The following is a 24,252-nucleotide window of genomic DNA, read 5'->3' as shown; positions in this document are numbered from 1 at the left end:
AAAGTGAAAAGTGAAAGTGAAGTCACTCAGTCGTGTCCGACTCTTAGCGACCCCATGGACTGCAGCCCACCAGGCTCCTCCGTGCGCTTGAATTTGAGCACTTATGAGTAATTCAGCCCAAATGGGAGGATACTAACCACACTGCTTTGCACTTTTTCATTTGACATTTTTTTGGATATTATTCAACGACATAGATTGATAAGCCTAATTTTTTAAAAAACTGTTGCATAATGTATTTTACAGTGGCTTTTAGTCCTTTGTAATGGACATAGAGGGTGTTCCCAGTCATCACACATTTTGCTGCACTGAACAATCTTTCGTTTTCAGTTTTGTCACAGAATTGGAAAAGGAAATTTGTGGTGTAAATTCTTTGAGGTGTTATTTGCTGAGTCGAAAAGTGTATGCTTTTTTTTTTTTGGCTGTGCTGCATGGCTTGTGGGATCTTAGTTCTCCAATCAGGGATCAAACCCATGCCCTCTGCATTGGAAGTGAGGGGTCTTAACCACTGGACTGCCAGGGAAGTCCTTTTACTTTTTAAAAAATGTGTTTGCTTGCTTCTTTTTTCCTCTTCAGTTTTACTGAGCTATGACATACAGCACTGTGTTTAAGGTGTACAGTATAATGATCACATACATCACAAAGCATTTAACTTTTGATAAACATCAAATCATCTTTCCGAGAGGCTGTACCAATTTATACTATAGGGCCTCATTTTTGTTTTTCCATTTTTGGTCTTTGAAAAATTACTTTAGTGTTAAATACATCACCTCCACTGTTTCTGAAAATATATATTGCACAGGAATTTAGGATTTTCAAGTTATGTTAAAAATATCCTTTTGAATGGCAATGAACTTAAAGATTAAACTGAGAATCAACAGCTTTTAATAGTATCTTTCCATTCAGGTACATGGTATGTCTTCATTCAGTTAGGTCTTCTATCCTTCAGGATAGAGATACCATTTTCTTCATGTAGGGTTTGTATGTTTTTTTTGTGTGAGCTTTATTCCTATCTAGTTTATGGGTTTTGTTGTTATTGAGAATGGGACTCCAAGTATATTTTCTAGTCTGTTATTGTAATTTACAGGAAATATAACTTTGGCCTCAGTTTATTATCTGTAAAAAGACAGAAGTAGAACTCTCAGTAAAAGGTTAAATAAGTATGGGCCAAAGAAAGCTAAACAGATTTGTTCATTGCAGGACTTATCAATGACTTTAATATACTTTGATCACCAAGAATTCCCAAGAAGGTACAGGAATTCCTGGTACTCACTTGACCATGGAACTCTTCATCACAAGATATTCTGAAAACATATTTAGAGAAAACAATGCACCCAAAGACCCTTCTAGTTTCTAACTTGTCAGTCCAGGGATCTCCACTAAACCTTATCAGGTGCCCAAACTCCTCTGTTACTTACCCCCAACCAGAACACAGAAGACAACCCAGTGTTGAGTGAATGCTTTAATGAGTGGTGCTTGGAGGGAGCCAGGTCTCCCGCCAACTGCTACTGGCCACCACTGTCCCCAGCTTTGTCAGGAAGATGAGCTAGCTGCCTGGGCACAGAGATGGATCTGAAGTCTAAGAGTGATCTGGGGCAAATTGGGGTTCGGGAAGCACCTCATAGGGGCAAGGTTCCCAGGAGTGTGGCAGAGGGGACCTGGACCTCAGGCTGGTCCCTCTTCAGGCATTCCTAGTAAAGCCACGAGGGGCTCGAGGGGCGTGGGGGTTCCAATGGGCACAGGGTGGGTGCGTTCGTGCTTGCGCAGGTCGCTGGCACTCAAGAAGGCCTTGGGGCAGTGGGGGCAGGTGTATGGGCGCACAGAGCTGTGGGTGCGGCTGTGCTTGCGTAGCCCAGCCCGGTCTGAGAAGCTCTTGCCGCACTGGGTGCAGGGAAAGGGCCGGAGCTCTGGGTGTGAGCGCTCATGCCGTCGCAGCAATGTCAGCGTGGAGAACGTCTCCTTGCACTCCCGACACACAAACTGGGGTGGTTTCTCATCCACCTCCTCAACCCCCACCTCACCTGCCGCCCCCATGGGACCAGGAGCCTCCCCAACCCCTTGGCACTTCACGTGCTCCACCGTCATGCCTACCACTTGCCACTGGGTAGCCATCACACCACCCGATTCCGGGGGCAGCCCCAGCAGCCCAGCTGGAGGGTCTCCGAGCGCCGCCCCTGATGCTGGGGCGGCTGAGCCCTCGCCAGCCATGCTGACCGGTAGTGCCAGCTCCACCACCAGCTCCTGTTGCGCGGGAGCCCGTGTGGCCTCGCTGCTTCGATGGGTCCGCTCGTGCTTCCTCAGGCTGGATGAGACCACGAAGGATTTTCCGCAAGCATTGCAGTGGAAGGGGCGCTCACCCGAGTGCACCCGGCTGTGCTTAGTAAGGCTGGCTCGCTCCGCGAAGGCTCGCCCGCACTCCTCGCAGCGGAATGGCCGCTGGCCCGAGTGCACCAGCGCGTGCCGCTTGAGGTCCCAGGACGCCACGAATGTCTTGTCACACTGCAGGCACTTAAACGGTCGGTCGCCCGTGTGCACCCGCCGATGCATGGCCAGGTCGGCCGGCTGCCGAAAGTCCTTGCCGCACTTCTCACAGCGGTAGGGCTTCACGCCCTCGTGTGCCCGCTGATGGCGCCGGAAGCTTGAGGGGTCGGAGAACATGCGGCCACAGCGCGGGCACAGGAAGGGCTTCTCGCCTGAGTGCGTGCGCTCGTGGCTCTGGTAGGAACTGAGCTGCGTAAACCCCTTGCCACAGGCTGGACAGCGGTAGGGCTTCTGCGCCGCGTGGATGCGCTGGTGGCAAGTCAGCGAGGAAGAGCGGGAGAAGCTCTTCCCGCACTCTGAGCAGAGGAAAGGGCGCTCGCCCGTGTGGGACCTGTGGAAGTGCGGAGACCCAGTGTGAAGGTGGCAGCCCATCGCCTGACCCCCGCTCCTGTCTGTAAGTTAGGGCCCCCTAACCTCTCTGGGGCCTTGGTCTAGGGGCCACAGCGCTGTACCCCAGAGTAAAAAGCCTTCAGGACAGGTGTAGGTTCCAGATCCGTCACTGCAGGCCACAGACCCCGGCCCCGATTCGCACCTCTTGCACGGACCAAAGACCCTAGGAGCAGCCCAACTTCAAGCCCTGCCCCTTCCCTGCACGCTAGGAACCCAAGCCAATCAGATCCCAGATTTACCCTCCAGCTCCCATAGATCCGCCTCACTCGCCTTCCCATTGGCTCCTTCGGCTCTCTGGGACTCAACGCCTTTAACCTATTGGTGCACTCTTCCCAACCCCTTCAGCCGCCCCCACCCAGTCCACCTCCCTCACCGTTCATGGTTGCGAAGGTCCTTGAGCTCTGCATAGGCTTTGCCACAGCGCTCGCAGCTGTAGGGTCGCAGGCCTGCGTGCGTGCGCCGGTGTTTGCGGAACACCGAGGGGTCGGCGAAGCTCTTGCCACAGTCGGCGCAGGTGTAGGGCCTCTCGCCCGTGTGACCGCGCTGGTGGATCTTTAGCTTGGAGAGCGCACCGTAGGCCTTGGGGCAGTGCGCACAGCGGAAGGGCAGCTCGCCAGCGTGTGAGGCCAGGTGCACGCGCAGGCACACGGGTTGCATGAAGCGGCGGCCGCACTCGGGGCAAGGGAAGGGCTTCTCGCCCGTGTGGCTGCGCCCGTGGCTGCGCAGCTCTGGTGCTGTTTTATAGGCTTTGGGGCACAGCGGGCAAGCATAGGGCCGAGGCTTGGCCGCTGCACCTGACACCTTGTCCCCACTAGCATCTTCTGCTTTGGGGTCTGTCTCTGGTTTCAGCTTCACCTCGGCCATCTCCTCAGTGCAGTCTGCAGGCCCATGCGTGGCAGCATGGCGTGCTGCCCGGGGTGCATTTGGAAACGTCTTGGTACAGGACAGACACTTATAGCGGCGGCCTGAGCGCTTGTAGCCCGGGGCTGGGGACCGGTCCTCCGGAGACTCTACCTCCATGGCCTCGATGGGCGGATCTTCTCTGCAAGAGAAGCAAAGTTAGGAGCCACACCCCTTTCCGAATTCTCCAAGGGCTCTCTCCTCACCAAAGCCCTCAGAAGGGCCTCAGAAGGAACTCTTATCTGCATGTCCCACCCGGGTGCATGTCCTTTCTGTCTGTGCTCCTGTTGCCCCTCTGGTCCGTTCACTGATGAAAGGGGCTGGACTAGGTGACCTCAGAGGAGCTGAGGGGGGAAGCTGGGGTCATCCAAATGTTCACTGGTACTTTTCTCCCCAGCTTCTGGGCTTCTCCAAGCCCTGTGGCATTCAGAGAAGGCCCAGGCTTGGTCCATCTCACCATCTTTAAGTTCTTGACCTCAGCATCCAAGACCTGTGCCAGGCTGCAGGCATGGAGGCTACCCAGATGTGAGTCTGGCCTGAAGGTCTCTAAGTTCTCAGGAAAGACAGACAAGGGTCCAGAGGAGGGCAGGGCCAGCAGGCTAAATGTGGTGATTGGCATCAACTGTCTGGAAGGGTAGGTCCCCAGCATGTTTATTTTGTCTTTCCCTTCTGGTTGGTTAGCTCTCAGAGGCAACAACTGTTCACACAGAATTCTTGCCTTGCACAGCTGTACGATACTCCACCCCGGATAGGAATCCTGGTCCACCCTCTGTTCTGGAATGGCCCTTTGGTTCTTGCTCCCATAGCTCTGGTAATGGGGAGCTCAGTTACTCTCCAAGCAGCTTGAGTCATTGTTAGCAGAACTTAGAAGCCTCTGTCTCCTACTCAATGTATCTGCTCTGGCCTGGCCTCCTGGGACACCCGGCTGTAGCCACCCCTTCTTTTTCCATTCAGAGTCCAGACACCCTCCACCCAGCTGCTCCTGGGGATCATGGATGGGAGGAAATAGGATTAATGGCTACATTAGTCTTAACACCAGCTCATCCTCCCTGGGGGATGAAGGGAAGAGGATTATAGCAGATCCACTTAAGGAGTGCTTGCAGCAGCTGCTGGGGGCAGCCAGGGCAGGGGGTGGGGTGGGGAGGACAATGCTATGGAGAGGGGAGGGGAGCAAGGTGTGCCCAGAAGGTGGACCGCGAGGTGGGAGGTCAGGATTCTCCTTTCTGGGCTTGTTTCCTCATCCTATACCTCAGGGATTGGTGGCTTTAATTTATGACCCAGGGAGGACGCAGGAGTCCCTGATGGAGAGTGGCAAGGGGTGCATCTTTAGAATCAGCATCCTTCTGCCTAGTGGCCCTGCCTCCATTCCTGTCCCCTACACACACAGTCTAGCGTGCACAGGCAGCCAGAGTCTTCTCCCTAAGGTGCCATGTAATGCTCAGTCCCCTACTCAGGAACTTCCCATGGCTTCCATCACACCACATAAGTTCCCAGGTCTTTCCTGGCTGTTACAGATCTCACCAATCCTTCCTTTTGGAGCCTTACTTCCCAAAGGAAGCTCGTCCTGCATCTCCCGTTGGTTTTTGGCCCCATCCTACATAGCTCTGTTCCACCCCCAGCTTGGTTTTTGTACTTTTCTCACTAAATTCTAGGACTGGAAGTTGAATTAAGGGTTTGAGGCCCCACCTTCCCCAGGGCTGAATTCCACCTACAGTTTTCAGGGGATCTGCTTATCCCTGGATGAGGCTCTCACAACCTCCCTCCCAGATCATCTCTGGACAGTCTGAACAGTCTCCTTAATAAAAATAAGAGCTCACATGTACAGAGCGCCTGCTAAATAACAGAAAATATCCTAAACTCTTTACATGTATTAACTCATTTGAACTTCACATGAGCACCAGGAGATAAGTTCTATCATTACCCTTCTTTCTCAGATAAGGGATTGAGGCCCAGAGAAACAATGTAGCTTTGTGGTTAAGTGCAGTCTCTGAAGTCAAACTGCCTTGCTTTGAATCTTCGCTTGCTCGCTTCCTAGCTGTACATTGACCCTGAGCAATGTACTTCCTGCTCCAGGACCTCAATTTTTCTCATCTGAAAAAAGGGAGGTAGTAACAGGACTTACTTCGCAGGGCTGGGCAGGGCTCAATGCGATAATAATTACTACCCTCAATTACTGAATTTTATCAGAGCCAGACACTTTGCTGCACGTGCTACCTTATTCTCTCATAGCTTTCTGAGATCAGGATTGTTTATTCTCATTTTACAGACAAATAAACTGAGGTTCTAGACTTCCCTGTGGTCCAGTGGTCGGTTAAGAATCCACCTGCCAATGCAGGAGACACGGGTTTGATCCCCAACCTGGGAGGATCCCACATGCTCAGATCAACTAAGCCTGTGCGCCACAGCTATTGAGCTTGTGCCCCGCAACAAGAGAAGCCACCTCAATGAGAAGCCCGAGCACCGCAACTAGAGAGTAGCCCCCAGTTGCTGCAACTGGAGAAAGCCAGTGCACAGCAACAAAGACCCAGCACGGCCAAAAATAATAAATAAATAAATTTATTAAAAACAAAACTGAGGTTCCAAGAAGGTTAGTGATTAACTCATGATCACATAGCTAATAACTCATGCAGGGCATGACAGAAGATGAGATGGGGGGATGGCATCACCAACTCAACGGACATGAGTTTGAGTAAACTCCAGGAGTCGGTGATGGACAGGGAGGCCTGGCGGGCTGCAGTCCATGGGGTCACAAAGAGTCGGACACGACTGAGCGGCTGTACTGAACTGAACTGGGCTGGGCTCTTTCTCTACAGTTCTTCATTTACTTAAGGTTTATTAACCAAACCATGAGACCTTCCAGGGCTCCCAAGACAAAGACCATGGCCAGAAAGGCCCTGAACTACCTAACTCCTGCCTATCCCATCTCCCACTCCCCTCTCCTTGGCTCACTTGGCTCCACCTACACAGGTTCCCCCTTTTCCACCCTCAAAGACCTAAATTCCTTCCAATCTCAGGGACTTCACACTAACCGTGTCCACTGCTAAAAACACTATTCCCCAAGGATCTGTGTGTAGCTATCTCTTTGATTCCATTTGGGTCTCAGCTCCCTGTCACCTCCTTAAAGAGGGTTTTCCTGACACTTAAAAAAAAAATTTTTTTTTTTTAAGTTTACTTGGCTGCACCAGGTGTTATATGTGGCATGCAGGATCTTTAGTTGTGGCATTCGCACTCTTAGCTGCAGCATGTGGAATCTAGTTCCCCAACCAGGGATCGAACCCGGATCCCCTGCAATGGGAGGACCGTCTTAGCCACTAAACCACCAAGAAAGTCCCTGACCACCTTTCTTAGTTCTATCTGCATCCCTGCTAATCACTCTTTGTTCCCCTCCTCTTTAATCTCCTTCGTGTTGTTCATCTGGATAACATTTCTTGCAAATTTACCAAGGGCCAGGTATCATTCTAAGCATTTTATGTGTACTACTCAAGCTAAGCTTCACGACTGCCTAGGAGTTTGTTATGAATGAACATGTGCAGGCATGGAAGAAAGGGTCATGTGAGAACTTAGAAGGTGGTCACATATATAATCCTAGAAAGGAGGTCTCACCAGGATCTGAATCAGCCAGCACCTTGATCTTGGACACCTAAACCTCCAGAACCATGAGAAATAAACTTCCATTGTGCCCCCAGTCTGCTATCATTTGTTTGTTTGTTTTGGTTACAGTCAGACTTGGTAGAGCCTGTTATATAACAGACTTATTATATACTGAACAGACTACGTTAAGTAGTGTTTTCCCCATTTTCCTCCATTTTCCAGACAAGGATACTGAGGCACACGAAAGGGAAGTAATGAGTCATGGTCACAGCCCATACTCAAAGCCAGGTGGTCTGCCTCCCAAACTTCTGCTCTGTCCCCTGATTATTGCTTTGCTAGCACTTACACATCTTATGGTTCAGTTGTTAATTCTCTGTCTCCAGAGCAAGCATTTAGGCTGACACAGAGCTAGGTACCTTTATTTTGTACCCTCTACAAATAGAACCATGTTTGGTGCCCCAAAACAAACTGAACATATCAACCTCTGAGACAGTATCTGAACCCAGGTCTCTAGCTTCCACCTCTCCCATAACAGGAGTTTGTACTGAATTTCTCTGCCTTTCCAAGTTCACAAGGTCCAAATATCCCAGTGGATTCACTGCTTTGGTGTGGGAGCCTTATCTTTGTTTACTACTGGATTTAGGAGAGGGATGACTTCCTGCTGCCTGAACAGACTCTTATCGCCAGGGATCCAGAGATTTAATTCCGAGTTTAAGCTAAACCCTGCGGGCAGGGACAGTGAAGAGCCACTTTTTTAATGTTCTCAGACCTCAGTCTCCCAACGTCTAAACAAGTAGTTACCAAAAGGCCTCACAGGCCCTGAGGGATCCGGTGAGATGGCAGATGGGGAACTGTGAACCACGCAGAGATGAGAGCTAATTGTCTCCTAGGCATCCAATCTGGTCAGTCCACAATGTAATCCCAACCCATTTTTCTGGCCTCACCTCTAGCGGCAGTGTGCCCCTCCCGACAGCGACCTCAGCTCCAGCTACAATTCTCAAACTTCCCCACCTAAATCCATCTTCATATGCAGTTCCCTCTGCTTTCTCCAGTGGTAAAACTCTTTCTGATTCTTCAAATAAATTGCTTCCCCAATGTCCTCAGGAAGACTTAACAGGCAGTAGAGGTAAGAGCGCCATGGCGCTCTGGGCCTCAGTTTCCTCATCAGTAAAATGGGGTCTCTAAGGCGTGTGGGAGTTTTAAGGGCGTTAGAGCCAAGAGCTAGGCCAAGAGCCCTGTGCTTCTTGCTCCCTGCAACTGTCTACGTGTCGGCGCCTCTGCCAGACAGACAACCCCACATGGCAGGGCCCTGGGCTCGCTCTTCTCAGGAAATGCCCTGGGAAAACGTGGCCTCGGAGAACACAGCAAAAAGGTGAACGAAGAATGACAGAATGAACAAATGAATGGACCGAAGGCCAGACCCTGGACAAAGGCCTGCAAGATGGCGTTCTCTAGGACCGCGGGAGGGGCGGCCAGGCCCTCGACCGGGGCGGGGGGGCCGCCGGCACCAGGGACCGTGCTAGGCGGGCAGCGCGCCTGGGACAAAAGCCCGCAACATGGCGGGCTCTAGGACCCTCGGGTCCGCACGGCACTACGCGGGCAGCCGTGCCGCCTAAGCCCAGGCGTCAGCCGCTGCTGCCCCGCCGGGACAGCCGGCGGGTTCTAGGACCCACTGGGCCTGGAGCCCGCCCGCGCCCGCCCGGGGCCGCACTCCTCCCGCCCCGCCCGCACCGCTCGCGCCAGGCCAACCCCATCCGCCCTAGGCACCCAAAGGGAAACTGAGGCCTGCGGGATTGCGTCTGCACTGGGGCTGCCCAGGGATCTCTGCATCTTCCCGCCGGCGTTTCCTACCTGAAGAGAGTTGGGCTGGCTCCGTGGCGTCAGCTGCAGCTCCTCTCACCGACAGAGCCCGGGACTTTGCCAGCGAGGGGCAGGCGCTAGGACCCAGCGGGGGGGGGTGGGGGAGGGAAGAAGGGGAGGGACAGGAGGCGGGGCCGGCGAGCGGAAGTGGGAGAGAGCTTTCCCCGCAAGGGAGAAAGACAAAGTTCACCGGAGCAGCCCCAAGAGAAGGTGGCGGAGAAACACCTTGCAAGGGGTCTCTCTGGGTGCTAATGACAAGGAACACGGGAATAGGTTTACGGGATGCACCGACTATTGCTGGTGTGGCGCTAGATCACCGTGAACTGGAAGGTGGGAGGACAGAAAGGCCATGCCCAAGATTTGTAATACCTAAATCCGCTTATATTCCACATTTCCCTTAATAGAAAGCATTAAGTGACGCTCCCTCCATCTGGCTTGAGAAATTTTTCAAGGAGCCCCACGATAAGTGTCGCCCAAGTACTGAGGTCAGGGCTGCAGAACGCTTTTTCTCCCTCTTCTGCGCTCAGTCAATATGCACCGGAACGATTTTAGCGGATCTTCCCGGAAGTGTGGCTAAGGTTAGTGCAGAATGAGCTCTTTGACCTACGTGGGCGGGGTCGGAGTCGCGCGTTAGTTGCTTCTCTCCTAGCACCGGAAATGTGTCTGTATAACCGCTGCTTGGAGGCGGGACAGAAGCATTTTTAAGGCGGAAGTTTCGCGGGGAAGCTTTTGAGGCTAGGACACTTCCTGTTTCCTAGTAACAATAGGAAGTGTCCGCGGAGCTGGGCGATAGACGGCTGGTTAGTGCCAGCTGCGCCCTTTTCCCTCTACCTCCTTTCTTTTCCCCCTCTCCTTTCCCTCTTTCCCTCCTCTTCCACTTCCTTGAGCCCTTGCAGAGTGTGCGTGTGTGGGAGCGCGAGAGCCCCCGCACAACCACCCTTTGGGGCGCGCGGCTGCAGTTAGGGTGAGGGTCCCATTGCGCAGGCGCACTCCCGTTCGCGGTCCCCAACGGACGCACCCGCGGCGGGAACGAGAAGGGGCCACCGGTGTGAGGTAGGGGTCCTAAGAGAAAACTGGCTGAGGAGGTGAATGAAATGAGGACCTCTTAGGTAGTTGATTCGGAGAGGAGACTCTTGAGCGAAGGGGCTTTGTGAGAAGTGAGAATTCTGGGAGCAGGTTCAGCAAGGAGGTTTAAAGTCGGAGATAGGAGTTGTATTGGGGCCCCCGGAGGTTGGAAGAGTCCGAGTCAGAGAAGGCCAAGGTGATGTAGGAGGCATGGGGGCCTGCTATGGAGTAAGGGCTTTGGAAAGAAGATTGAGTGAATGGGCTTCCTCGTGTGTCAACTGGAATAATAGAGGCATTGCAATGAGTTGTGAGAATTAGGTGACACAATGAATTTATTTAGCACAGGGCCTAGCACATGGTAATGCTTAGGTAGCACGGGTAGCTGTTGTTATCAATATTAAAAGAGAAGGTAGAAGGAAAAACGAGAAGGGATGGAGAGAAAAAAGTGATGAATAATGGGAAAGAAAAAGGTAGGGGGCGAAGTACCAGAAAGGAGATGGAGTTTCCAAGATGGAAGATGGTTTGGAACCCGGGGTACCCAAGAGAGTCCTTCAGAAAGGAGATTTTGTGACCCTGAAAGGAATAGGGCAGAAGGGGGAACAAATCAGCCCTTTTCTCTGTAGGAGGCTTCTAACCTCACTTCTCAGGTCCTAGGCTGTCTATTGGAGAAAGAGGCTGCTTTTTCAGTGCCTCTCTATGAGAGTTGCTCAGTTTTGTCCGACTTTGTGACTCCATGGACTGTAGCCAACCATACTTCTCTGCATGGGATTCTCCAGGCAGGAATACTGGAGTGGGTTGCCATTCCCTTTTCCAGGGATCTTACTGACCAAGGAATTGAACCTGGGTCTCCTGCATTGCAGGCAAATTCTTTATTGTCTGAGCCACCAGAGAAGCCCCTTTCAGTGCCTTTAAGCTACTTTATTTAGCTGAGGGATGAAAGATGGAGGATTGGACTTATCTTATTGAAGGTCCTAGGAGAGGTACAAGTTTCCTTTTAAGATGTCACGTAAGATAGGTTGTTTGTTTCAAAATTACAGAGAGCAGAGGGTTAGGGACAGTAAGATTTTTGGGTCTTGGTCTGAAGGCAAGGTTTGTGATTAGAGATGGGATGCAATCCTTTCGATGTTAGTTTCCTTATATATACTTCTAGAGATGAGTTAGGCTTAGGAGAGCTTTCATATTTGGGGAACCTGTATTCAGAGACATTTTAAATGGTATTTCCGGAACAGGTCTAGTTTAGAGCAGGTCTCTGGGCATTGCTACTTGGGGGTAACTCTGTGACCTCTGGTGAACTTGTTGCTCATATAAAATCAAGAGGCAAAGTTAATTCAGGCCTTCCTTCTGACCACTGCCCCCTTTTCCTAGGCCTTGGACCCTCCATCAGAGGAAGATGCTGCTGCCGTTTGCCTGCTCTTCCTGAACCTCCAGGTTTCTGCCACACTGCCCCATGGAGGACACGCCCACTTCACTCAGCTGCTCTGACTGTCAGCGCCACTTTCCCAGCCTCCCAGAACTGTCACGGCACCGAGAACTGCTCCATCCATCTTCCAGCCAGGGCATCGAGGCCGACAGCATCCCTCGGCCCTACCGCTGTCAGCTGTGTGGGCGGGGCTATCGTCACCCAGGGAGCTTGGTCAATCACCGCCGGACCCACGAGACTGGCCTTTTCCCCTGTACCACCTGTGGCAAGGACTTCACCAACCCCATGGCACTCAAGAGCCACATGAGGACTCATGCTCCTGAAGGCCGTCGGAGGCGCAGGCCTCCCCGCCCCAAGGAAGCCATTCCATGCCTCCAGGGGGAAACAGTGTCTACTGACTCCTGGGCCCAGAGGCTTGGCCCTGGGGAAGGCTGGGAAAACCAGAAAAAACATATTGAAGAGACATCTGGCTGTGAGTCTGGGCCAGACCCTAGGGCAACTGCGGGCACATGGGAAGGTCCACCCACCAGACAAAGAGAAGGCTGGGAAAGCCAGCCTGATCCTGAGGAGGGTGTAGAGGGCTGGGGTCCCACCACCAACTCTGCCAGAGACACTCCACTCCCCACCCCAGCCAGCAGTCTCCTTAGCAATTTGGAACAATATCTGGCTGAATCAGTAGTGAATTTTACTGGGGGCCAGGAGCCCACCCAGTCCCCTCCTGCTGAGGAGGAGCGGCGGTACAAATGCAGTCAATGTGGCAAGACCTACAAGCATGCTGGGAGCCTCACCAACCACCGCCAGAGCCACACTCTGGGTGTCTACCCTTGTGCCATCTGCTTCAAGGAGTTCTCTAATCTCATGGCTCTGAAGAATCACTCCAGACTCCATGCCCAGTATCGGCCTTACCAGTGTCCCCACTGCCCCCGTGCCTTCCGGCTCCCCCGAGAGCTGCTGGAACACCAGCAGTCCCATGAGGGTGAAAGTCAGGAGCAGCCGTGGGAAGAGAAAGGGATGCCCACCACCAATGGGCACACAGATGAGAGCAGCCAGGACCAGCTCCCTGGGACCCACATACTGAATGGCTCAGGGGAGCTGAGCACGTCTGGGGAGCTGGAAGACATTGGCCTGGAGGAATACCGGCCTTTCCGCTGTGGGGACTGTGGCCGTACTTACCGCCATGCTGGGAGCCTCATCAACCATCGCAAGAGCCACCAGACAGGTGTCTACCCCTGCTCCATCTGTTCGAAGCAGCTGTTCAATGCAGCTGCCCTCAAAAACCATGTGCGGGCCCACCACAGGCCCCGGCCAGGAGCTGGAGAGGATGGGCAGCCGTCAGTGCTGCCAGCTCCCCTGCCTTTGGCGGAGTCCACTCGCAAAGAAACAGAGGCCCCCTCCAGCACCTTAGACCACCGCCCGTATAAGTGCAATGAGTGCGGCCGGGCTTACCGGCACCGGGGGAGCCTGGTGAACCACCGCCACAGCCATCGGACAGGAGAGTATCAGTGCTCTCTCTGTCCCCGCAAGTACCCCAACCTCATGGCCCTGCGCAACCATGTGCGGGTACACTGCAAGGCTGCTCGGCGCAGCACAGGCCCAGAGCCCGAGGGGCCCCCCGGCCTCCTCAAGGTGGAGCTCCCACCTGACCCAGCGGGGCCAGAGACGACTCTACTTTCAGATCAAGGGCCTGGGTGCAAACATGAAGAGGGGGCCCCTGCTGTCCCCCCAGCCACAGATCGGACCATGCCACAGATATGTAGCGTGTGTGGGATGCTCTTTGAAGATTCTCAGAGCCTTGAACATCACAGGCGGACCCACGGGGAAGGGGCACAGAGCAGGACCGAGGCCAGGGAGTCACCTCCTCGGGTGTTTGCTTGCCGAGACTGTGGCAAGAGCTATCGCCACTCAGGCAGCCTTATCAACCACCGGCAGACCCACCAAACAGGAGACTTCAGTTGTGGGGCCTGTGCCAAGCATTTCCACACCATGGCTGCCATGAAGAACCATTTGCGTCGCCACAGTCGACGGCGGAGCAGGCGGCACCGGAGGCGGGCTGGCAGTGCCGGCGGCGGGGGAGAAGCCAAACCCCCATCAGACGGGAACTGGGCCCCGGAGCCAGTGGACAGTGAGGGCCTGGGCTGTCCCCGAGACTCTTCCAGGGCAAGTCTGAGTGGAGCCGAAGGCAGCATGGAAAGCAGTGGGGGCTGTTTGCAGCCTGCAGCCAAAAGGGACAACTGTGGGATTGAGAGGAATGAGGCCTGTTTCCAGGGTGATAAAGAGAGCCAAGGCACCGAGGAAGGACTGGAAAGGATGGAGGCCTGTTTCCTTGACAACGTGGACATCCCAGGTGCTGAGGAAAGCAATGGGACTCGCTTCTGCGATGGCCTCCCTGGGGTGGAGGAAGACCAGAAACCAGCCCCTGGCCAGCCCAGCTCCCCTTCCCGCTCTGCCAGCTCTGCTGCCTGGTCGGCTGAAGTCTCCCACACGTGTTCTGACTGTGGACATTCCTTCCCCCATGCCACTGGCCTGCTGAGCCACCGGCCCTGCCACCCACCGGGCATCTATCAGTGCTCTCTCTGCCCAAAGGAATTTGACTCCCTGCCTGCCCTGCGCAGCCACTTCCAGAACCACGGGCCCGGGGAGGCCGTCTCAACCCAGCCTTTCCTCTGTTGCCTCTGTGGCATGATCTTCCCTGGGCGGGCTGGCTACAGGCTTCACCGGCGCCAGGCTCATGACTCTGGCATGACTGAGGGCTCGGAAGAGGAGGGGGAGGAGGAAGGAGCTGCAGGGGCAATTTCCACCCACAGCCCCCCACTGCAGCTCTCAGAAGCCGAGCTGCTGAATCAGCTGCAGCGGGAGGTGGAAGCGCTGGATGGCGCCGGGTATGGCCACATTTGTGGCTGCTGTGGTCAGACCTATGATGACCTGGGGAGCCTGGAGCGTCACCACCAAAGCCGGAATTCCGGGAACACCACTGATGAGGTTCCCAGTCTCATGCATCACCCAGCAGAGTCAGGTGACGCCACGGTGGTGGTGGCAGACGGTGTCTTTGAGGGCACGGTGACTTCTCTCCCTGCAGAGGGTGGGGATGCAAAGCCCAGTGAGGGTGTAGGTGCCACGCTTGCCGACAGCCTTTGCCGGCAGGGTGAGGAAAGTTCTCTGGAGACCCAGCCCCGCCCCTTCCGCTGCAACCAGTGCGGCAAGACCTATCGGCATGGGGGCAGCCTGGTGAACCACCGCAAGATCCACCAGACCGGGGACTTTGTCTGCCCAGTCTGCTCCCGCTGCTACCCCAACCTGGCTGCCTACCGCAATCACCTGCGAAACCACCCACGCTGCAAAGGCTCAGAGCCCCAGGTGGGGCCTGTCCCAGAGGCAAAAGGCAGCAGTGAAGCCCAAACTCTGGCAGAGGAAGGCCTTGAGCAGGCCGAAGTGGAGAGGTTCCAGAAAGAACTTAAAGTGGAGCCCCTGGAGGAGGGGGCTAGAGTGAAAGAAGAGGCCTGGGAGGAGATGACTGTGAAGGGGGAGGAGACGACTGTGAAGGGCGAGGAGATGGAGCCAAGGCTGGAGACAGCGGAGAAGGGCTGCCAGACTGAAGCCAGCTCTGAGCGGCCCTTCAGCTGTGAGGTATGCGGCCGCTCCTACAAGCACGCTGGCAGCCTCATCAATCACCGGCAGAGCCACCAGACCGGCCACTTCGGCTGCCAGGCCTGCTCCAAAGGCTTCTCCAACCTCATGTCCCTGAAGAACCACCGGCGCATCCACGCCGATCCCCGGCGTTTCCGCTGTGCCGAGTGTGGGAAGGCCTTCCGCCTGCGGAAGCAGCTGGCCAGCCACCAGCGGGTCCACCTGGAGCGCAGTGGGGGTGGGGGCTCCCGCAAGCTGTCCCTGGAAGATCGGCCCTTTCGCTGTGGGCAGTGCGGGCGCACCTACCGCCATGCGGGCAGCCTCCTGAACCACCGGCGCAGCCATGAGACAGGCCAGTACAGCTGTCCCACCTGCCCCAAGACCTACTCCAACCGCATGGCCCTGAGGGACCACCAGAGGCTACACTCGGAGAGCCGGCGGCGGCGGGCCGGGCTGTCCCGGCGGGCAGCTGTGCGCTGTGCCCTCTGTGGTCGGGGCTTCCCTGGCCGAGGGTCCCTGGAACGGCACCTGCGAGAGCATGAGGAAGAGACCAGAGGTGGTCAGGGAGGCCCAGATGGCACAGAGGGTGGTCAGGGGAACCTGGCTGATGACCAGGGACTGGAGGACAGATCGGGTGGTACTGAGTCGGGACCTCAGCTGGAGGATGGAGCCACAAGGCCAGCAGAGCCAAGTCGGAGCCCCATCAGGGCAGCGGGTTTAGAAGCCACAGAGCCAGCATCCTGGGGCATGGGGGAAGCAGATGAGTGGCGAGGAGACCAGGGACCGGTGAATCATGATGGAGATTGGGTTCCTGGGGGTCATGTACTGACCAAGCCAGAAGATGAGTCTGGGGACAGTGTCCCCAGAAGTCCTTGTCCCCTTGGCAACACCCAGCCCAGTGGACCTAGTCTGACTCCAGTGGACAGCTGGGACAGTGGAGACTGTGGCTCTCAGCCCCAGCCAGAGAGCCACTCCTTTTCCTGCAGCCATTGTGGCAAGATCTCCTGCCAGTCAGAGGGCCCCTCGAACCACCACAGCACCCATAAGACTGACCGTCACTATTGCCTGCTCTGCTCCAAAGAGTTCTTGAATCCTGAGGCCACTAAGAGCCACAGCCGCAACCACATAGCTGCCCAGACCTCCTGCCCTGACTGTGGCGAGGCCTTTGAGTCCTACCGTGAACTTGCCAGCCACCTGCAGACTCATGCCAGGGGCCTCAGTCAGGTGTCACCCCAGGTGGAGGCCAGAAGCCCCAAAGCAGGGGCTGAGGAGGAGGAGATGGAACTCCCTGGTCAAGGGAAAGCCCCATCAGAACCCCCCAGGGCCCCAGGTGAGAATGTGGGGAGAGCTAATGGAGGTCAGGGTGTTGAGTCCTTGGTGGCTGTGCATGAGGAGCGGCCCTTCCGCTGTGCCCAGTGTGGGCGTTCCTATCGCCATGCCGGTAGCCTGTTGAACCACCAGAAGGCTCACACTACGGGACTCTACCCCTGCTCCCTCTGTCCCAAACTTCTTCCCAACCTGCTGTCCCTTAAGAACCATGGCAGGACCCACACGGACCCGAAGCGCCATCGCTGCAGCATCTGTGGCAAGGCCTTTCGGACAGCTGCCCGGCTGGAGGGCCATGGGCGGGTCCATGCGCCCCGGGAGGGGCCCTTCTCCTGCCCCCACTGTCCCCGCCATTTCCGCCGTCGAATCAGCTTCCTGCAGCACGAGCAGCAGCACCAGGAAGAGAGGACGGTGGCCAGCTCTGGTACGGGGGCACCAGCAGGCTTGGGCAGAGGACTGAAGGGTCTTGGAGGAGGTGGGCACACAGTAGAGGGTAAACACTGGCCCCATGGTGGGCAGGAAAGCAAGGAGTGAGAGGATCATGGGGATTCCAGGAGGCGGCTCAGGCTGGGATAAGGAGAAAGCTAGGTCGAGGATGCTGCCTTTTGAGTGGCTGAGATCTGACCCCTTGAGTCAGGTATATAGGGAGCATCCAGGGTTGGTGCAGGGAGGGGGTGGCAGGGTCGGAGCCAAGGCAACTGCTAGGGCTCCGCTGCTGTACCGGAGCCAAAGATGAATGGTCTTTCTGTTTGGCGGGGACTGGTAGCCAGCTACCATCTGGCTATTGTAGACACCTCTGGAAACCCTTCTGATCCAGCCAGTTAAGTAATGATTTCCAGAGAAAAAGATGATCTCAGTTCTGCTCTTAGAGTAGGCCAGAATCCCGGAAATGAGGAAGGGGGCATAGGAGGCACCCCCAGACTGGACTGCTTTGTGGCTTCCATGCCAACTTGTTCGGGGAAACCAGGTCACTTGTTGGCATTCAGTGCCCTGTCCCTTTCCCCATCTTGTCTCTGCTCCCCCTCCTCTTTTCTTGGAAAATGGACCCTTGGCCCTTGCCCACCCGTTGGTCCACGTCTCCTCTTCCGTTTATTCATCCTTCTCTCTGTGCTGTGCATTTCCTTTTTGGGATCCAACTAAACCACCCTTTCCACCTGCACACCCCCCTCCCCGCCAGCACACCTTTAACTGGAGGACTGAGTCACAGATAATTGTTTCTTTGAAGCCAGGCCCAGCTGTGGCAACAACAGTCATTAGCCCCTATCTCCCGTCCTCTATCAGGGGAATCTTCATGGAAAGTCACCTCCGCCCAGACTTGTGGAGGAATGGGAGGGCCGGTTCTCTCTGCAAGTCGCAGGCTCACTCTCCACCTCCTCTAGGGGCCTGTAGCTCTTATCCCAAGACCCCTTCCATCTAGTGCGTGGGTGTCCCTGAGAGAGTAGATGGTCCCCTTGACGGGGGATCATCAGGGCAGGTGGGGACAGCGGTGAGATTTCCCTGAGAGTGCTGACAAGGTGGCTTTTAGGATAAAAGATTTCTTGTGACCCCAAGGGAATGAGCAAGGAGCTAATTAGCCAGGTCTGGGAAAATAATTGGGAATTCACATACAGGACTGTGGGGTATGGCCTGCGGGGTAGGGAGCTGGGTACATGCTGTGTGGGGTTTGCCCCCTCAGTCACTTCCTCTGTCTCTCCCCAGGAACCCCAAAGGCACCAGCGGCGGGCAGAGGGGACTTGTCATTGCTGCCTCCACCCACCCCCACGGCCCCACTCCTGGACCCTTCACCCCAGTGGCCTACAGACCTCAGCTTCTCCCTCTGAAGTTCCAGTCTCCAAAGATCAGAATATGGGGGGGTGGGGGGTCAGGGCGAGTTGCAGGGAAAGGCTTGATCTCCTTGTTTTGCTCAGGAGTAGTTTGGGCATCCCCAGCTCTTTTCTCCTCTCCTCCTTCAAAGAGGACCCAGATCTGGCTTCTTTCCCAAGGAGGGGGTGAGATGTTCCTTCTGTCCTGTCCTTGAGGGACCTCCGTTGCCTCAGCTTTTGTCAACAGGTTCTTTGCTATGACCAGCCCCACCAAGAAACCCAGTGCCCGGCTTGGCCACGATGCTGGGTCACCCTTACCAGCCAGATTCCAACACCAGGGAGAGGCAGATTCAAAGAGCGCCCCCACAGGTGGAAATGTTGCCTGTGGATGGGGAGCCTTTTACTACAATTTGTAACTTATTTTCTAAAGTCTATTTTGTAACAATTTATTTAAGTTTAAAAAAACAGGAAAATTGCTCCCCCCCAAAAAAGAAATTTTCAAAGTACTTGGCTGGTGTCGTTGAATCTGAAGGGATGAATAGGAAAAGCTCGGGACGCCTGCGTTGGACCGCAGAGCTGGGTAGGGGGCATCCACGGGCGACATCTCGCTGTCCTGCAGGGTGGAGCTTTCAGGGCAGGTTCCTTCCCAGAGCCCTTTGTGCTGTTGGACCTGCCTGGGAAAGGCGGGGGGCTGGATGGGAGAGAGGCAATTCCGTGGGAGTTGCCTTGCTGTGACTGCAGCGTCCCAGAGCCACCTGTCAACAGTTGGCTGGCTGGCCTGTCAGGGAGAGGAAGAAGGGTGGGGTTGGTCTCGAGCTCACAGCTTCCCTCCCTCCCTCAAAGGAAGAGGAAGGAGGTGCCCCTGAGCCCCTATGACAGATTTGAAAAGTGAAGGCTGCGCAGGTTAAGAGGTGTGCTCCTAACCAGTCAATGACAAGAGCCAGTACTTGAATCCCCATGACTCCGTCCACGGCTCCACCTGCCGCAGCTGGAGGTGGCTGGGGACAGATGGCCTCAGGCCGGCTGACAAGGGGTCTGCGGAGGCAGGTGTTGGCAGGAGACCCCAGGGCCACGTACTCATGTTAGCCGCGCAGCTTCCGGGCTCGGGCTCGGGCTCGGGCTCGGGCTCAGGCTCAGGCTCCTCAGCAAAGTAGACCTGCCAGTCCAAACTGCTGACCCAGTTCTCATAGGTGGGGAGCGCCGCAAAGACGGCAGGTCTTGCGGGGCCTTGGCAGGCATCTCCGAAGCTGTGCAGCCCAGCCAGGAACCATGTGCCCCTCACTTCGTGCACCAGCGGTGCCCCCGACAGGCCCTGAAAGGGGTCAGGTCAGGGGACACTGGATTTTGACTTCCTCTTCTCCCTAGGCAGCTGCATGGGGCAGGAGGGGCCGGGGCTGGGGGTCTGGCTCTTTGGGAGCCAGTTGGCAGAAAGCCTGAGTTACAGGTGAGAGGTCAGGCTGTGAGTGGGAGGGCGAGGGGTCTGTGGGGTGACGTTAGGGGGAATGGGTCTCACCTCACAGTTGGGCGGTTCGCCCACAACACTGGTACACACCATCCCCGGCAGAATGCTGTTGCTCCCGAGGGCTGTGTGCAGGCGGCTACAGGCCCTGGGGCCCAGGAGGGTCACAGGCACTGTCTGAGGGGAGCCGGTGTCTGCAGGGTGAGGGAGAAGACCCAGCTGGTACCTCAGCCTCCAGGCTGCATGCCCAGCTCTGGGAGCCCTCTCCTGTCCACACACCTGCTCCTTGGCGGGCCAGCCCTAGGACCCAGCCGCGTTCCCCATCAGGCAGGCGGTGGTCCGAGTAGGGCAGGCAGAGGGGCCGCAGGCTGGGACCCAGGGTTACAGGCTGGGCCAACAGCAGGAGGGCCACGTCATAGCCTCCCTCTGGGTGGGTATATGCCCCATGCAGGATGACTTGCTTCAGGCCCGACTCCTCTGGTCCGACCCCCAGGCCTACCGTCCATTCCTCTGGGGTCTGGCGCCTGTGCAAGGACGGCATTGACAGCACTGGGTAGCAGAGCCACCATCAAAAGTTGGGGCACAAGGGTGAGGGAATCAGGGCTCACCCAATGAAGCAATGGGCAGCAGTCAGCACCACCTCCTCTGACACCAGGGCTCCGCCGCAAGCCAGCTTCCCTTGGTGCTTCAGCCTGGCGTCCCAGGGCCATGGGGAGGGAGCTCCTGCCTGAGGGCCTTCTCTCCTCAGAGATCCACAGGCTGAAACAGATGCATTACATCATCTGCCCTCTCTAAATGCTCACTGCATGCCAGGCCCTGCGCTAAGAGCTTCCCGTGTGCTATCGAATATCCTCACATTATCCTTTTAAGCTGAATCTTTGTTATTTTCGTTACCGAAGTAACCAACATTCCAGAAGTTCAGTGACTTTCTAGCTCAGTAACCACAGGCAAGTAGCCAACTTGGGATTCAAAACGCAGGGCCTAAGCTTTTAACCCTGATGGTCCAGCATCATGGGAGTGGCCCGCTCATCATTCCTCTACCCTGCCTGTCTGCACCCCTCTGGGCTTGGAATGGCCCCAGAACTCCTGGCTCACTGATGCTTCTCTTACCATCAAGATAGGCCTTCCGTCCCAGGAATTATTTTGCATGCCATTTGCATGTTAGTCACTTAATGCCAGAATTTACGCCCCACTGAGTGGGAACCCTGCCCTCTCCAATCTTGTGGAGTCCCTGCTTGGAAATTTGCATCTTACCCCCCCAGACCTTCAGCCAGGTACCAGAAATTCCTCTTCTTACCTGAATCCAAATGCATAAAGTTCTGAAATGTCTATCTCTCAGCCATAAATGGAGCTATTCCCATCCTGGTCTGAAAGGGTCCTTTAAATCCCCTTGTTAGCCCGTGGCAGTGTGTGGATGCCTCGTTAATCAGTTTTCTATTCTGAACTGAAATTTATTCCGCTGTGGCTCCCACCTGCTGTCCAGAAGTCCTCATGCAGCCCAGGGGGAGGTTCCCCCGCATCCCACTCCTGACACCCACTGCTCATACCTACACAGCTGTCCTCATCACTGATCTCCGGGGTCTCTGGGTTCTGGGTTAGGAAGGCTGCCCCCTGAGCTCGAGCCTGCAGCCAGGAGCTGTGAGCAGCCATATTGGTCAGCAGCACAGGAGTATCTTCCCGGGCACAGCTTGATGCAAAACTGATGATCCCAGCTTGGACCCAGTGTCCATCAGGTTCGCGGCACAGCACGGGACCCCCGGAATCTCCCTGGAGCGGGCAGTGTTGTCAGAGACAGACATCTGAGCCCCAGCCCTCGGTGGACACCCTCCATGGGCCGCCCTTCCATCCAGCCCTGTGGATTGAGTGTCCAGCCTATGGCAGGCCCTCTTCCCTTCTGTTCCCTTCCCCTGTCCTCCTCCTCAGACCTGACAGGGCCCCTGCATCCCAGGCTGGGGACCCCCACACAGCATCCCAGGCCGGGCGGGACTGGCCAGTGATCGCTGGTGCAGGCGGTTGTAGAGACAGTTACACGTGGGGCGGCTGATTAGACGCAGGCGCAGATTCCGTAGGGTCCTGGGAGCTGGCAAAAAGAGGGGGTTGGGGCCGAAGTCTGGGCCCAGAGGAGCAAGAGAGCCCGGGAATGGGAACAGTTAGCAGCTGAGGTTGTGTGACCTTGGGCAAGACAAGTACCTCTCTGGGCTTCAGGCTAGCACTTACTATCATTGGTGTCCTGATCCCAGCCAGTGGCCCAGCAGGAAGTCCCAAAGGGGAAGCGATGGGCAGGTCGGGGCAAGCAGAGGGGTGTGTGGGCTATGGGGTGGGCGAGTCGGAGCAGGGCCAGGTCTGAGCCCTGGCTGTAGTGGTTGTAGGCCCTGGGCAGCTGCAGAGCCGTTACCCCCACCTCCTCAGCCCCTGGGCTCAGACCTTCATGCTGCAGAGAACCCAGGACAACTGACCAGGAGTTCAGTTCTGTCATTGCCTCCCTGGAAGGGGGGAGAGGGGACAAGACCCAAACATTGAGTGCCAACAGAGACACTGACACCATAGGAGATAGCACAAGGAGGTGACAGATGGACAAAACTGTGGTTTTGAACAAGGGCCATCCTTTTCCCAAACTCAGCTGTCACACTTGTAAGACTTCTACCATGAAAGTTTGACATTAACTTGATAGTATGTTCCTGGCATGTGGCACATTTTAAATAAATGGTAGGTTGTTATTCTAGGGGCAGGGCTCAGTCTTGCAGGGCTTGGGGACAAATCACCCACCCCAAAGCCAGAAATCTTTTGACTGCAGCCATGACTCACTTTTCAAAGCAGTGGGCCGCAGTGAGGACCCAGCTGTCCGCCACCAGGGACCCGCTGCAGATGTGGATGCCCTGCCTCCTCACGCTGACCTGCCACGGCCACTCGCCAGGCACTGTGTTGCCCTCCTGAGGCTCAGGGGGACCAGGGCCTCGCTGCCCACATGCTGTGGAGAGGCAGAAATCAGGCTGATAGCAGGGCCCTGGCCTGCCCTCACCCCCAGCACGACCCAGACCCAAGTAAGGCCCAGGCCCCACAACTTACCACGCTGAGCTTGAAGACCTGGGAAGAGAGAGACGCAGGTGAGCCTTGGGGGAGGGGACCTGCCCAGCCCAGCCTTGGTGGAGGGGACAGGTTTGCGGGGGACTGGCCTGGGTCCTTGCTATGACTGTCTGTGGCTACCTCACTGGCCCCTCCCAGAATGAAAATATTTATATGAGGTCAAGAAACAGCTTTTATTGGAAGCTATTCAGAGTGTACACTCAGTCATTAATTCTCTTCTCTCAGCTGTGCTCAGCACTCCTGGGCATTGAGTGGCAGGACCTGGGGTTCAGCTTGGGACCAGGCCAACCCTCCTCCAGGCTTCAGAACCCCCAACTCCTGCCCCCACCGCTGAGTCAGGGAGCAGCCTGTGTCTGTGGAGAGCATTAGCTTAATTGTGCCCTGGGCTGTGGAGGCCTAAGAGGAAGGATTAGAGGCCTGCGTCATGTCCAAGTTGGGGAGGGCATCAAGAGTTGAGACTCACTCCACCCCTCTTCTGACAACTTGGCCTCCCCCGTCTTTTTAGAAAGAGACTCTACCAAAGGTTTCCCTGCCCTGCGTCTTCCCCATCACAGGCACACAGACACACCCATTGAACATGGGAGAGACAGGATGTATGTAAAGAAGGGGAGCCTGAGACCAAAGGGCCCTAGAACTTGCCTAAAGCCATTATGGAAGGAGAGAGGCCAATGAGGGCACAGGGTACACACACAGGCATAATGACAGTTCCTGCAGACACAGATTATAATCCAGTCCAAGGAAATCACACCCATTTGGACACAGGCGGCCACATACACCTCCCCCCCACACACACCCGGACACAGTTACCTTGCCACAGGCTGACTGTCACCCCCCCAGGCAGGCTCCCTCCCACACACCCAGCTTCAGGGGCTGCTCCTGCAGAGGACAGCCCCCAAACCATTACCGTAACCCCCCCACCCAAACCTGGGTGACTCACCCTCTGTGAGGACCACGGCTCCCAGGATGAACAGCTTCAGTCCCCAGCTCTGCTTCATGCTGCCCCAGGTCAATCTGCCGCCTGTGCTCTGGTTCTCAAGAGAGGCCACCTGGGTCTCCCTAGCTCCACCTCTGCCCCACCCCCAATTTGCTAGGAGTCAGGTGTCATTGCTTTTGCTGGGCTGGAAGGGGGCCAGCAGTTTCTAGCTCTGGGGCTGTGGCTGTGTGACCCTGGGCTATTCAGCACCTCTCGCTGG

At 55.8% G+C, this 24,252-nt stretch overlaps 3 protein-coding genes across 3 annotated transcripts; 1 reads left to right on the top strand and 2 right to left on the bottom strand.

The window, feature by feature from the left end:
- Positions 1-1,454: 1,454 nt before the first annotated feature.
- ZNF668 (zinc finger protein 668) lies at positions 1,455-9,323 on the bottom strand. The gene is made up of 3 exons (XM_052635794.1): positions 9,271-9,323; positions 3,302-3,970; positions 1,455-2,869 (listed from the first exon to the last, which is right to left on the bottom strand). Exons 2-3 carry the CDS (start codon positions 3,946-3,948, stop codon positions 1,663-1,665), a joined length of 1,854 nt encoding a protein of 617 aa, XP_052491754.1. The 5' UTR covers positions 3,949-3,970; positions 9,271-9,323; the 3' UTR covers positions 1,455-1,662.
- Positions 9,324-10,190: 867 nt separating this feature from the next.
- Positions 10,191-19,022, top strand: ZNF646 (zinc finger protein 646). Its single transcript, XM_052656469.1, has 3 exons — positions 10,191-10,332; positions 11,710-17,138; positions 18,413-19,022. Exons 2-3 carry the CDS (start codon positions 11,792-11,794, stop codon positions 18,532-18,534), a joined length of 5,469 nt encoding a protein of 1,822 aa, XP_052512429.1. The 5' UTR covers positions 10,191-10,332; positions 11,710-11,791; the 3' UTR covers positions 18,535-19,022.
- Positions 19,007-24,054, bottom strand: PRSS53 (serine protease 53). The gene is made up of 11 exons (XM_052656481.1): positions 23,997-24,054; positions 23,042-23,059; positions 22,781-22,943; positions 22,193-22,458; positions 21,901-22,085; positions 21,523-21,742; positions 20,584-20,734; positions 20,255-20,499; positions 20,030-20,169; positions 19,594-19,828; positions 19,007-19,294 (listed from the first exon to the last, which is right to left on the bottom strand). The coding sequence occupies exons 1-11, from the start codon at positions 24,052-24,054 to the stop codon at positions 19,275-19,277; spliced, it is 1,701 nt and encodes a 566-aa protein (XP_052512441.1). The 3' UTR covers positions 19,007-19,274.
- Between the last annotated feature and the right edge of the window lie 198 nt (positions 24,055-24,252).

This window comes from Budorcas taxicolor, chromosome 2 (assembly GCF_023091745.1).
Source record: "Budorcas taxicolor isolate Tak-1 chromosome 2, Takin1.1, whole genome shotgun sequence".
In the NCBI taxonomy this organism is placed as follows: domain Eukaryota; kingdom Metazoa; phylum Chordata; class Mammalia; order Artiodactyla; family Bovidae; genus Budorcas; species Budorcas taxicolor.
Note: the sequence above shows the minus strand (reverse complement) of the source record. Positions and strands in the feature narration are given on the sequence as shown.

What these genes read in the sequence shown, in the direction of transcription:
- ZNF668 (XM_052635794.1), bottom strand. Translation starts at nt 3,948, where the DNA reads ATGGAGGTAGAGTCTCCGGAGGACCGGTCCCCAGCCCCGGGCTACAAG. An exon ending in GACCTTCGCAACCATGAACG is followed by an intron (nt 2,870 to 3,301) that starts GTGAGGGAGGTG and finishes GCACTTCCACAG; the next exon opens with GTCCCACACGGGCGAGCGCC.
- ZNF646 (XM_052656469.1), top strand. Translation starts at nt 11,792, where the DNA reads ATGGAGGACACGCCCACTTCACTCAGCTGCTCTGACTGTCAGCGCCAC. An exon ending in GAGGACGGTGGCCAGCTCTG is followed by an intron (nt 17,139 to 18,412) that starts GTACGGGGGCAC and finishes GTCTCTCCCCAG; the next exon opens with GAACCCCAAAGGCACCAGCG.
- PRSS53 (XM_052656481.1), bottom strand. Translation starts at nt 24,054, where the DNA reads ATGAAGCAGAGCTGGGGACTGAAGCTGTTCATCCTGGGAGCCGTGGTC. An exon ending in GCTGCCCATTGCTTCATTGG is followed by an intron (nt 20,500 to 20,583) that starts GTGAGCCCTGAT and finishes GTCCTTGCACAG; the next exon opens with GCGCCAGACCCCAGAGGAAT. An exon ending in GCTGGCCCGCCAAGGAGCAG is followed by an intron (nt 20,170 to 20,254) that starts GTGTGTGGACAG and finishes CTCACCCTGCAG; the next exon opens with ACACCGGCTCCCCTCAGACA.